Below are 14,508 nucleotides of genomic sequence, written 5' to 3'. Positions count from 1 at the left end.
GGCCACTTTTTTAAAGGGAGAGAGACCACGCCCCAATGGGCTGGTATCTCAGCGGCTATAGGCTGGAGGAGCGGAAGGACCTCCCGCAACAAGAGATCAGAATCTTTTTTAAAAAATGATGTAAAATGTTTAATCCCAAAACTCCTAAAATTGTTTTTACTTAATTTCTTTGAAATATATATCATTGTATAGAAAGAAAAATAATTGTATAAATGACACTTTAAAATTTGAATTGTTAGAAAACGGATTTTCTCTGAAATATTGGAAGAAATGTACTGAATTTAGTAAGAGAATATTATTATATATGTTGTAATGTTCTCTAATCAGCATTGAGATTTATTCACTTGGGCTCATGGTCAGTTCTTCTTCATAGAGATCATATTTTTTTCTATTAACCATCTTGTTCACACTGACATAAGCAGACTTTCTGTTTTCCTTACGTTCGTTAGGAACAAATCACATTTCCTGAATCACAACAATGTCTTTATTATGTACTGTGTGTTTCTCACACATGGCTGTAGACCTTTTTCTAATATATTGATGCCTGGAATGACCTTTCCATTAGCTACGACAGTTTACACCATCTTTGTGGATGGGTAGCATGAAGAACAGGAAGGCTGGGAGCATTAATGTTTCACTCACTTCTTTTCAAATAACTGAAAATCTTACCTGACTGGGATGGTTTTGCCTCTGTCTTTTCCACTCTTTCACTTTGAAGAGAATCTTTCACTTCTGTGGTAGTCAGGAACGGCTTTGAAACAGGGTAATTGCTAAGTGTTAAATACTGCATATAGTATCCACTTAGTAATTCAAGAAAATTATCAAAGTCATTACCGTTGAGCAAGCATCTTTCCGGGTGATCCCTATAAAAGCAGAAGGAGGTGCAGTCAATCCATGTAGACAATACAGGGATTAGCACTTGCAAAGACACGGGAAGAAACAGAATCTTTGTGTCTGTAGTTCTAACCAAGTGTTTTAATTTTGCTAACTCATCAGGATGCAATAGACACTTAGAAACTGTGCTAACAGGCACTAGTACCTCACTTGGTCCTGCAGTGTAACTGAAAATGCGAACAAGCCTCGACAGCTCTCCATCTGAAGTCTTTTTCCTGTGTGCTGTGTCAGCTACCAACCTTGGCACACAGGCATATTAAACCCTAAAGAACCGTTCTTCTAAAACATAGTGATGCCTAACCTCGATCATTCCTCTTCATTCCTGAATTCCACAAAGAGTAACCGAGACAACGTGTTATCAGTATTAAATAGTCTCCCAATCGAGATTCTCAAATGGTGCCTAAAGACTCCTATGGATCCTGTGAAACCTTTTTCCTGGGGACAAGGGAGCCTTGCATGATAAACCTATTCTCTGAGAAAGGGAGTAATCCGTGATTACAGTAATCCAGGCTGTCCCTGGAGCATGAGGAATTGTGTCCTGAAAAGTAGCTTGTCCCCTCAACCAAAAAGGACTCTCTCAAGACCACTTTACAGAGCAGAACTGGCACAGTGTCCTTCAGACATACCTTGACTATGACTTCGGAATGATGGAACTTCTTTAGCTACATCATTTGTACCTACATCTGTGCCCAGATCCTGAAGATGAGCTTAGTGTTCCTTTATTATATGTACACTGACTGGATATTTATCTGATTTTCAACTTATTGGAAATCTTAATATTCCCAGCTGGAATGGGTGGCTGAGCATAGCTCTTTGGGGCTACTGGAACTTAGTTCTGAAGCCAACTAAAAGTAAGAACAGTGACAAGACAGAAGAACACTAATGGAAAATATGAATGCACATTTTATCAGTTTTAAAGCTAACACACAAAGTAATGTGTTTAGTCTTGACATTTCATGGTATGGTACTCTTATTCCTCCTTTCACACTGCTCCTCCCCATCCCTCTGAGTCCTTATGCTAATCCCCTCCCTTCTCCCATTAGCATGCCTTCCTGCTTTCATGCCAGGTGTCCTCAGGAGCCACCTTTATGGGGTGACTTCTGCCACGATCCTAGCCTCAGTGGATTAGCACATTCCAGGGTAGGAACGTGAGTATTAGAAAATGTTAAGTAGGGGGAAGAGAGATAGGAAAAAAAAATCACAGAGACACAGCATAGTAATAGAAGGGCAACTCAATGAATACCAAATGCTGAATTCACCTGCATTTATTTTCCATAAACTATTTATTTTATTTTTTATCCATAAACTTTTATACCCTAATACAAAAGGGGGAGGAAGGCAAAAGACTGCTTTAATGTGATACAAAGGACAATTAGAACAGCTACTTGTTCCAATACTGGAGGCATCAGACCATTATTTCTTGAGAAAAGCATTCTGTTGTTTAGGCAGTGAATCTACCCTAGATTCTGCTGAAGGCAGTCATTCCCTAAGTCAAACCTCCTATTTCTAAAGAAAGAGCAGAAGTATGTTTGAATTCTTTGACCTCTGGTCAGGGTGGAGTGGATCTACCTCTATGGGTCATCTTAATGTTCAAAACACCAAGTAACTAAACCCTAAGTCGGGGTGTGTAGCTACTGTTGTTATCAGCAACTTTGAACAAGCTCAAACTCTCTGACCTTCAGACAGGATGAGAGAGGCTAACATTTTTGGGCCTCTACAGTCGAGTATAAAGAACACACAGTAAATAATAAAGTACAATGTTGTGATTTAGAAAATGTAATTTGTTCCTAACGAATGTAAAGAAAACAGAAACTGTGCTTATGTTAGTGTGAACAAGATGGTTAATAGAAAAAATATGATCTCTATGAAGAACTGACTATGAGCCCAAGTGAATAAATCTCAATGCTGATTAGAAAACATTACATCATATATAATAATATTCCCTTACTAAGTTCAGTACATTTCTTTCAATATTTCAGAGAAAATCCATTTTCTAACAATTCAAATTTTAATGTGTCACTCATACAATTATTTTTCTTTCTATACAATGATATATATTTCAAAGAAATTAAGTAAAAACAATTTTAGGAGTTTTGAATTAAACAATTTACATAATTTTTAGAAGGATTCTGATCTCTAGGCCCTTAGAAAACAAACTAAGATAAATACCAATTCAATTTACATTTATTTTCAAACTTTCCTTGTTCTTTTTTCTAGTTGGAAAGCCAAGAGTAATTCACTCTCAGAAGTCTTACCTGGACATGTCTGTCTCAATTCCTCTTCATCATAGTCGATAAGTAGTTTCCTACTGCCATGGACCAAAAGAATGTCAAATCAGTCAATGATGATATGAAATTGCTTGCCTGTCACATTACACTCAGAGGAGTATTTCCTGCATTATCCATGGTATCATTATTCTGGTATCAGAACTTTTAAACACATGCTACAAACATGTGGGTTCTGTATTTTATTAAACTTATAACAAAACAAGGAAAAATGAAGTACAATGGTCATGAATGAAAAGTACGCCAACCCCATACATGAACTAAATTTTCTGAGCATAATGGAAAGCATCCTAAACTCGGAAGAAATCTTACATTTGTAGCCAATAGCTGCTAGCTCTTGGACATGTAATTTCTATTAGGTTTGAGGTCTTCCTCTAAAAGGAATAATGACTTTCCTGCTTTTGTATAAGAGGTTGTTACAATTAAACAAGGTAATATGAAGTATGCATGACAAATAGAGAAACAAAAAATCATTTGTCTCTTAAGGCTGAACTGTCTTAGACTTCCAAATAATGTTCAACATGTATTTCCTTGCAAGATGTAGTATTCTTATGCTGATGTTACAAAAAACTATTAAGGCCTACTTTGTTAATGGTTATTCTATTCTTCATCATATAGTTCAAAGAAAATCATTCATTTAACATTTCAAAATCTAAACAGCTAGTTCAATGTGGAACTAGTTTTTTTTTTTGTTTTTTGTTTTTTTTTTTTTTTTTTTTTTTTTTTTTGCTTTTTTGACACAGGGTTTCTCTGTGGTTTTGGAGCCTGTCCTGGAACTAGCTCTGTAGACCAGGCTGGTCTCGAACTCACAAAGATCCACCTGCCTCTGCCTCCCGAGTGCTGGGATTAAAGGCGTGCGCCACCACCCCCTGGCTGGAACTAGTTATATCTCAAATATATGAATTAAAATTGCAAAATTCTTAGATAGTAAAGATAAAAATCTAAAATTTCCCAAGCTAGCAAAGCATTGTTGTAGATGGATGCTATAAAGTAGTCCCATACTCGCTCAGAATTGAGTATACGAAAGGCTTCTTTATTCCGGGGTAGACTCACAGTCCTCTGCATGAATGGGGAAAAAGAACCAAATCCAGCAGCTGAGAGAGAGCACACAAGCTTTACAGCTGCATTTATAGTATAAGAGACCATGCCCAAGTGGACTGGTATTTTAAAGGCTATTGGCTGAAGGAGTTCCCACAGCACATTAGTGTGGACTTGATGTCAATATGAAAATGTCAAGTGATTGTCTGTGATTTCCAGTACAACAACATGCCCATGTCCTCCCATATGCCACCATATCCAATGGTCCTTCGTCTAAATGAATCCTGGGGTTTCAGTCCCCCTAAATACCATTTCCCCAGATGCAAAAGGTATTCCAGTGAACTCAGATCCCCAAATATCTCTGGGTCCCTCTAATTCCCAATCCACTCATATGTCCAAGTGCCCCTGAGTCCACCAGGTCTCTGAATGTGCTTCTGACCATCAATTCACTCAGGTTTCTCGATTTCAATAAGTAGTCCATATTTCCCAATCCCCTGTCATATTCCAGTCTCGCTAGCGTGCACAGGGACTCCAAATGCCTCATTGGTTCTATCTCTCTGAAAACAAAAGGTGGGGGCACACTGTGTGGCAAAAGGCAACAGCAGCACTAGAAAACAGTAATGCCCAACCTACAGAGATAGCAAGGCCCTGGCAGAAGGCTTTAACATGTGTTGGAAGCTGGATATCCATGGAGTTTTGGAACTAGGAATGCTTTTCCAGAGTATGTGTATGTTTCCTTCAGGTGATGTTGCCCATAGCTCCACGTGGCTCAAATCTGACTTTCTTTTGGTGGACATCATTATACATTCTCAAAATTAGGGTTTTACAAACTCTCTTCATGTATAGAGTTTAAAAGACCCTAACCTAAGAGATAGCTATATAGTCCTTGGATAAAATACTTGCCTAAATCAAGTGAAATTCCAGGTTTAATTGTCGACATCCACCCTCCACCCCACTACACACATATAAATAAATCCCGAGACAAAGAGTGCTGTATCCATTGTTACTTCTAACTCATCTACAGCTTTGATTAGCATCTAGATAATGAGATGGACTCTGTCAGTGCCATTCCAAAATGACCTAAACTATATAGATAAGATGTGGTATTTGTAAATGCTTTGCATCTCCATTTAATGTTAATTATCAAGGAACGCGAACACTTACACTTTGCTTTTACTTTCAACGGCATACCGTTTAGCTGTCCACCTGAAGGCATCTTGCTTAAAAGTATCAATATCTCCTTGAAGAAGCAGCTTGACGATAAGTTCGGACCCACACCTTACAGCATACATAAGGGTGCTTCTGAAAGAGCACAGGTAGAACCTGGCTGTCAGGTACTTTAATAAAGTTGTTAAACACCTCACTGAATGTGTTTTACCAGTTTGAAATATGGCCTATTTATATGGAATTGACCATCTACTAACAGACATACACGTGTTGGGGGCTCAAAATGTACATCCTATAAATTACCTCTGGGACAAATTGGGAAAAAAGTTCACAGGAAACCCATTCTCTCAATATGGTATTACAAAGCAGGATTTATAGTTCCACGTCCTTTCATTCACAAATACTGAGGCTATTTATCAATATAGGTGACAATTCAAGTGGAGAATTATTTGTTTCTTCCCTAGCCTGACATAATATACTGTAGCACATAATCAGATGAAGATCAAAGGAGAAAAGTTTACTGCATGATTAACATAATAATAGTATAATTACAAAATAAATAATTTTAATAATAATGGTGTTTGCAGGAGATGATCACATGCTAGAACTACATTGCACATAACACATAATATGTACTGGCATGACCCTGCTTTTTGAATCAGGAAATAAGCCGAGCGATATGCAACATTCCTAAGGTTGTATGTTCAGGAAGCGTGAAAGCTGGATTTAAGTTCAGTCCTGTGTGAATATTGAGAATTCTTCTTAGCACCCAGCTATGATGTTTACTCAGCCAAACTCATTCAATAAAGGTAGTTTTTCATTCTTTTGTTCATGCCAAAGAATAAAGTTTCAAAATAAATTCAGAGGGGGAAAAATAAGAAATGTAGACGTACCATGTTGTGATAGAAATTAAGAGTTACTGAGGGACACCCAAACAATATTTTGCAAAGAAATATAAGGGAAACGGCCATCCAACAGATTTTCACTTTTTAGGAAGTAGTATACAAGAATGGATGATAAATAATGTAAAGATATTGTCACACTGCTGTTCAAAAATTAGGATTAACATCTTAAAAACCAACAAAATATGAGACTTGTATAGCTAAATAAGTTACCTGATGAATAAGTTGTAATACAATTAATCAACATCGTTTTATATTATCAGGAAAAATAGGCCCTATTGTATGTTGTCTTTTGTTGTTCACACTGAATAATTTCTTTTGTACCAAACTGATGGTCTAGGTTAATGTTGTCTCTGTAAGTAAAAGTTAAATTCTTCTTCTGATGAACTTAACATCGTGGCTTGGGTGATCATTAGGGTGCCAAACTCACTGGTTTTATTAGTACAGGACTTTTTTACCTTCCCAGAAAATCACATGTTTTTGTATTTGCCCCGTTGTTGATTAAGAACTCTGCCATTTTCTCCTTGTTTTGTTTCAGAGCAAGCAGAAGTGGTGTGATCTTGTTCTGTCAAAACAAAATCAGTGATGAATTGGAAAGGAAAACATTCATTGTGTTCATAATCATAAATGCTGACGATACATTGTTATTTCTTCCTGAACGCACTGACTTTCACATTTGCTCCTCTGTTTTATGAAATGCCTTACCTAGAGTGATCACACATATCCATTCCAAAATTCACACAGAGACATCCTATTGCTCCACTTTTTTACTTTTGTCAAAACATGTAGTGTGGTATTTTGGGATCATGGGATTGCTCCCATCTACCAAAAGCTTCTTGATTCTGTATCTTCATTTCAACAACTCACAACAAAACCCACAGTAGCAAAAACTTTCTGTGTTCTTGCTGGCAAATAAGCTCAGTTTCCCCACCTATATTTTATTTCTACCTACATTATAAAGAAAGGTCTCTTTTCCGGTGTTCCACACCCCAACAAAAATATTGCATGACCAGCTGTTCAGAAATGTGACCAAAAAAGGAATGTAGAGTTCAAAGAACACAGTGTTGAGAATTTTGAGGCGCAGCATATGTTTTGTGCAACTACAGAGAAACTTGTTAGTTCCCTTTTATGTGTGGTGCCAGAGCTTGAGATATCAGCGTCCTTATCAGTCACTTCTGATGTTTTCCTGTGCTGTAGCCACTTCCCAAATAACCACTCAGAGGCTTAATACAAACTACAAATGCTATTCCCGAAACTCAGGCTTATTACCAACTAACTCTTACACCTAAATTAAGCCACATTTTTACCTATGCTTTGCCACATGACTCAGGGCTTATTACCTCATTTTCTACACATCCTACTTCCTCAGGCAGCTGGCAGCATCTCCTGACTCCGCCTTCTCTTTTCCCATCATTCTCAGTTTGGCTGTCCCGCCTATATTTCCTGTGTGGCTACTTGTGTGTCAGCTTCTTTATTAACCAATGAGAGTAATCCATATTCACAGTGTACAGAAGAGCTGTTGGACAGCAGGTCATTTAGGAAATGGGCCCTCGCTGAAATAAACAGGCTTCAAAAGAACTTTGGTTGAGTTTATTATAAAATAAGAGTCTTGCTTAACTGTAGAAGGCTCAATAAAAAATTTCATTCTCCACTATGGATGATAATCTTAGGCCTGGTATGGTGTGCACACCTTTAATCCCCTCACTCAGGCAGCAGAGGCAGGTAGGATATCCATTTGTTCAAGGCCAGCCAGGTTTGGATAGTGAGTTCCAAATCAATGATGGCGGTGGTGATAATCATCTCACACATCTGAAGCACAACTCCTATTGGGCTTTATGAGGGTTCATTGTAGTTGGCTTCTGCTTTTGGAGATAGAAATTCACTGTGTATCCCAGGCTAGCTTCCTGTTCTCGTGGGTCTCCTCTGCCAGTCTCCTAAATGCTATGAGGCCAGGATCTGTGACACCATGTCTTATTCATATGCTGTTTTTGATCTAGTGTTATTCTGGTTTCATTTTAATTACTACTTCAAGCTGTTTTGAGCAAAACATAAGTTGACGTAAAAAGACAATGTGTTATCAATAATAACTCTAACACTGATCTATACATATTTCTTTTATGATGAGGAAAACTATGAGGCCACCTTCCTTGGTGCAAAATGGTGCAATTTTGTTTGCAGTGGCCATAACCTTTAGAGTTAACTACAGTAAATGCCTACAGTAATTTCCCTTCTCACATCTATTTCAGTGTGAATGTGTTCACGACAGGGATAAAGAACACATTTTAAAATAATACTTTCTACTTTCTAAAATTCAGTTCTTCTCCCCTCCCCTCTGAGACAGGGTTTCTCTGTGTAACAGCCCTAACTGTCCTGGAAATAGCTCTTGTAGACCAAACTGGCCTCAGACTCATAGAGATCCACCTGCCTCTGCCTCAGGAGTGCTGGGACTAAAGGCATGCCACCAATGCCCGGCAGCTTCCAATTCCATTTCTAAGGAAATAACAAAAACAAACAAACAAAAAATATACTATATTCTTACAACCCTTTTAAAAGTTTAAAATCTCTATCACAAATTGCTATCAAGCACCTGTTCATGGGAACACACGTTTAGGCTAAGCAGATGACATGTGGTAGCCTGAAGGGCTCCCCAGCAAACCAGAGCACTCTGGGCCTCAGACAATAGGGATGATGTCATCACAGCTGTCAGACAATGAAATGAGCTCTCCGCAGTCTGTGCTTGGTTACTTAAGAGCCACTTGAAATTCACAGTTCTTTAAGAATCTCTTTGGGCCGGAGAGATGTTCAGTGGCTGACAGTACTGTCTGCCCTTCCAGAGGACTCGTGTCCCAGGCGCAGCACCCACAGGGCGGCTCACAGCCTTCTGTAATTCATTTCAAGTGGTCTGATAGCCTCTTCTGGCCTCTGCAGGTGCTGCGTGCATGTTATACATTTACATACATGCATGCAAAACACCCACACATGACTATTTATTTAATTAAAATAAAAATTAAAAAAAATATCTCCTGGAGTTTAACTGTGGATTCAATACCTGGAGGACACTGCTTATATGGGATTCCATTGAGTTCTTGGCCTTTTGGGGGAAAAAAATATTTGCTTTGGGTGTGGTTCACATTTCGTGTGCAAAAATGCAAAATCCTTTTCTATTAACTGAAGACTCTGAAGGAAACATTTTTTAAACTTTTTGATTTATTCTTTGTGTCTTTCACATCATGTATCTCAATCCCATTCATTTCCCTTCCTAGCTGCCTTCTGCCACTGCAACCCCCCCCCCAAAATAAAATAAAATTTAAGAGAAAAAAAATGAAAAAAATCAGGAAAAAAAATCTCGTCGTGGAAGCTGCAGTGTGACATAGTGAGTCACACAGTAAACCCTTTTATCCATGGATCTTTACTTGCAAGTGTTCATTTCAAAGAGGCATTGGTCTGGTCCAAGGCCTCTGGTTTCTATGACACTATCGATGCTGGGCCCTCACTGAGACTACCCTTGGCTATCCTGTTGTTGCCCTGTGTCATGGAGATCCTGCAGCTTTGGCTCTACAAGCCAGGCCCCTTCACATGGTCCAGTAGATCATAGATGGTGTGGATGTTGCGGTAGGCCAACTCATAACCCTGGTTCTGGCCTTGAGTAGTTACAGGGTTGGTCAGTCCACCACATCTTCCCGGTCTTCACCGCCAGGTGAATTTTCCACCATTGGCCCAGCTAGTTCACCCCTTTCAGCAAAGAACGAGGGATGGGACCAGTTCTCCTGTTTTCACACCCTCTGGGTTGGCTCTCCCACTCCTACACTTTCAAGGCCAACTCTACTGGTACAGGGGTCACTCTCCTGAGTGCTACAGCTGGTGAGGGAGGGGCAGGGACATCAGAGCCAGCTCTCCCAGCTATCAGAGACAGCAAAGGGTAGGAGGGGTGGGGTATCTCTCACCCACCCACCCACACCACCATATGGCAGATAAGGAGGCAAGTCAGATCTCTCATGCTCAGGGCCAGTTCACCAGCCACCACCACCCCCATAGCCCCTACGCCTGTCAATAGGGTCAGCTCTATTGTGCTGCTCAGGTGAGGAATGGGGTCCACTTTCCCAAGGGCTACAGCTGGTAAGGGGGAGGATCAGCTCCCTTGCCCACCACAGGTCATAGGGCCAAGGGAATGAGGGGCATCTTTCCCTCACCCTTACTACCTCATGAAGGAATCATTTTTTTAATTCCTTTGCCTAGGTCTAATTAGACGTGCTGATTCAGACATTAGAGATAAAGTGTGGTGATATTTTGTGCTCTAACAAAGCTTGTCTGGAGGTCAGAGTGCGGAGCTAACCACAATTTAGCCATAGAGGTGAGGCGGCACACACCTTTAATCCGCACACCTAGGAGGAGGAATGATATGGCTGGGCAGAGAGAGGAAGTAATAAGGCAGGGCGGAGACTGGAGCTTGGCCCCTTTTGGAATGAGTAGTTGGTAAAGTAAGAAGTGGCTGTGACTAGCTCCTTGGTCTCTCTGATCTTTCAGCATTTACCCTGATATCTGACTCTGGGTTTTTATTATTAAGACCAATTGGAATTTTCACTACAATAAAGTCTAGACACTGGTGTGTTTTCAAAACTCTCTGCAGAGGATTGTGCTGCTGGGCAAAAGTACATCATGTCTACCTTGTCTCTCGCAGGTAGACCAGTTCTCTTTATCATTTCAGGATTTAGCTGAAAGGGAGAACTGGACACTACCTCCTTCGCTAGAAACTCCACTTCATTCGCGAGGTTTGGGCAGAAGCACCGAGAGAAATTTCAGAATATAACTTGATTGAAAAAGGCAGTATAAAAATCTCTCAAGTGCCAACAAAGCATTGGAGATTTGAGAGTAGACTTTAGGCTCTTATCCAAGTAGCAATTTCTGTCAGACAACGGTCATTTCACGGCAAATCACTGAATTTTCCTTTTTTTTTCTTTTTCTTTTTCTCTTCTGTGTAATTGCTGCCTATTCATGATTTCTTCAGAGTCCTACTAAAATTTACCACTGGGTATGCTTGTTAACTAGTATTGTTCTCTTATTAGGAATTACTATCATGAAACTGAAGAGCACAGAATAAACATACATAAAATGAGTCTTTTTCAAAGAATCAAGAAATGTTCATATTTTTCCTCAATTATCTAATCCCCAGATTTGTATGAATATTTCTCATCAACTTCCCTTTCTATTTTTCCTCCTTTGGCTTTATCACTCATAGCTTGATCGATCACACAACATAATTTGTCTGCAGCAATCCAGATGTTCATTTATCATAAAACATTTCTTTCTCATTTAAGATAAAGTTAATATCAAAGGCCAATGTTCATGTTGGGTGTCATTTTTAACTAGTCAACGAAAAGCTTTTGTCAGTCTTAAAAGTAGGCAAACTGGTGCTTTAGCAAATTCATTGCTTTGCCAAATATTTGTCAGAAATGCATTCAAGAAAGCTGCACCAATATTTAAAGTGGCATCTTCAATGGTTGAGTTATTTCAAAACATTTCCACTAGAGGACTAGAGCTTTGAAGGGACAGACAATTGACTCTACATACCCATGGCTGCTAAAACCTGTGGTTTTCAAATATATTAGAATCAAAAGGCGGGTTTTGTATACCTCGTTGGTTGCTTCAATGTTTGCCTTGTACTCAAGCAGCTTAGCGGCTGTTTCAACATCCCCATTGTAAACGGCATAATGCAGAGCGGTGTTGTCGTGAGAGTCCACAATATTGGGGTCAGCGCCATACTTCAGTAGAATAGCAAGGCATTCCGTCTGTCTGCATTGTGCAGCCTGTGGATGTGACGCCAACAGACAGACTGTTAAGAGATCCGCATTCCACAGGCTACAGCATTTAGTTACATTTAAAAGACATGGCTTCATTTTTTTTTTTAAATGTGAAAACGTATTTCAAATTGCCATCATCTGAAGCTGACGGCTGTCGTATACCTTAATTAGAGGTGTGGCGTCATTAGTGTCCTTTGGACTAATGTCACAGCTGCTCTCCACCAGGAACGTCACCACTTCTGGTTGGCCGTAGACACAGGCAAAATGCAGGGCAGTCCTGAGAGTGCGAAGGGGACATTTATAAGCCGAGAGGACATTTTCTCAAGACGTACACAGGCAATTACAATCACCAGACAGCACTGAAGGACTCTGAATTTTAAAATTTGATTTTCTTCAGAAGAAAAGTCATTTTCATTGCCTCTTGTTGCAAAGAGCAGACCGTTTCACGGGAGTCCACATTCCCCAAATGTGAATTGTTTCTGTATTTTAGGATATAGACCCAAGCCTGTGGCCAGGGTCGAGGCACCCTGCTGGGACCCTACTGAACAAAGTGCCCAGCCTCCAGCTTCAGATGTGACAGCCCTGATGACTGAGAACTGGTATGACCTGGGCAGTGCTCAGGGGACCCCCTTCTCTTAGGGCACCAATAGGGAGGAATCTGAGGAGAGAGCAGTTACAGAACAGTTGGGATCCATGCACCTGCTCAGGCATGCCCGGGAGACTGTAGTGACCTGAAGATGAAGCAAAACTGAAGTCAAGATGAGTTTGTGATCTGAAAACTGTCAAAGGTGCCAGTGAACCATATGGTGTGGTACAAATCATTGGAGTTAACGCTTGTAGGAAAACCAGGACTCATCAGCAAATCTTAGTATAAACATGGTTAGTTTATCAAGAAGATGCTGAAGAGCCCTCCAGGAGTGTTTAAACTAGTGAGCGAGAAGGCTCTAAGTACAGAAAATTATCAAATGAGCATGGCACCCATAACAAAAGTAGATGAAATAGTAAATAAATATGAGAACACAAACCATCTTCTATTATTAAGTTCTCTCAGTAAATAATGTACATTCCTGTACACATCTGGGAATACACTGACATAATGAATATCAACTTTTATTAAAAAAGGAAAGAAAAATAAAGGAAGGAAGGAAGGAAGGAAGGAAGGAAGGATGGGAGGAAGGAAGGAACAAAGGAAGGAAACCCGCCGGGTAGTGGTGGCACACACCTTTAATCCCAGCACTTGGGAGGCAGAGGAAGACAGATCTCTGTGAGTTCAAGGCCATCCTGATCTACAGAGTGAGTTCCAGGATAGCCAGAGCTACACAGAGAAACCCTGTCTCGAAAAACCAAAAAGAAAAAAAAATAAAAGAAAAAGAAAACCTTTTGGTGGGAAGTTGGTACTAGAAATTTCTCTTATGTACTTTTCCACAATTTATATGACATTATGTTTTATTTTCTCTAAAAGATACACTAAAGCTATATTATACAAGTTTACTGAAACCCATGGGAAGACCAGTAAGTGCCCTAGAAGAAGAACTGTCAAGAACAGGAAGCATTGATCTTGGTTTGTTTCGCTGTCAATGAGGACCAGTTGGGTGTTACATCCTTCCCAGATGTGCAGTGTAAGATTCACTACAGATGCTTCTCTTTACTGTCCTCCGACAGGAAGCTGGCCTGCTCTCCAGTAATTGCACTTCCCTCCAAGATATCCATCCTCTCCCTCACAGCTCCAACCCCACTGTTACCTGCATTTCCAATCTATCTGTTCCATGGCAAAAACTCCCAGTTGGACAAAGCTCTTCACCGTATTTATGTCACCCATGCTTGCAGCCTTGTGGATAGGATGATAAGGTGCATAGTTGGTGTGGTATTTGGGAGGCTGACAGCCTCTCTCGTCCTTGTTCCCAAAGCCCACGAAGATCTTATCCAGGCCATCACAAAATCCCAGGGGTGTCCTTTCCTTTTTGGGGAAGAACATCTCCATGGTAAATGTCTGCTTTCCAGGTCCCTTCCTTCTCACTAAGCTTCTCCTGCATTCCCAACCCCAAGAGACTATGCCAAGATGGCCTCTCCCAAACCCAGAACCAAGATGTGTAGGAAATCAGTTCCTAAAGGTTTGAATATCGAAGGAAACTCAGAGCCAAGTCTTGCCACAGCATCCCAGTAAGGAAGCTCCCTGTTGGTTTACTATGTGTCAACTGCAGTTGGCAACGTGGTCGCCAAGCAACGGTGGTAAACAGAAGCAAACAGCGCCTAGGCTCGTGCCAGGTACAGCGCACATTCACTGTGGAGGGCTGTCCAGTGTGTTAGCAAAGAGGGTACTCAGTGCGCATGTGCAGACTCAAAAAAAAAAAATCAGCCAGCAAACTCACTTTAGTCCCTGCCAGCCCCACCCCCTCCTTGTAGCCCTAGGGGCAGTTAAAAAAA

At 40.3% G+C, this 14,508-nt stretch overlaps 1 protein-coding gene across 1 annotated transcript in view; it reads right to left on the bottom strand.

Moving 5' to 3' along the window:
• The window catches only part of LOC102001321 (putative ankyrin repeat domain-containing protein 19), a 46,227-nt gene extending 31,979 nt beyond the window's left edge, over positions 1-14,248 (bottom strand). The window contains exons 1-7 of the mRNA XM_013355618.1: positions 13,827-14,248; positions 12,247-12,361; positions 11,917-12,090; positions 6,745-6,851; positions 5,382-5,519; positions 3,150-3,202; positions 835-863 (exon numbers count right to left, since the gene is read on the bottom strand). Of these exons, the coding sequence (XP_013211072.1) occupies positions 835-863; positions 3,150-3,202; positions 5,382-5,519; positions 6,745-6,851; positions 11,917-12,090; positions 12,247-12,361; positions 13,827-14,065 (855 nt within the window). The 5' untranslated portion in view covers positions 14,066-14,248. The remainder of the gene's footprint in view (positions 1-834; positions 864-3,149; positions 3,203-5,381; positions 5,520-6,744; positions 6,852-11,916; positions 12,091-12,246; positions 12,362-13,826) is intronic.
• Positions 14,249-14,508: the final 260 nt, after the last annotated feature.

Source organism: Microtus ochrogaster, chromosome 4, assembly GCF_000317375.1.
Source record: "Microtus ochrogaster isolate Prairie Vole_2 chromosome 4, MicOch1.0, whole genome shotgun sequence".
Taxonomy (NCBI): domain Eukaryota; kingdom Metazoa; phylum Chordata; class Mammalia; order Rodentia; family Cricetidae; genus Microtus; species Microtus ochrogaster.
This window is presented reverse-complemented; position numbering and strand designations above follow the sequence as displayed.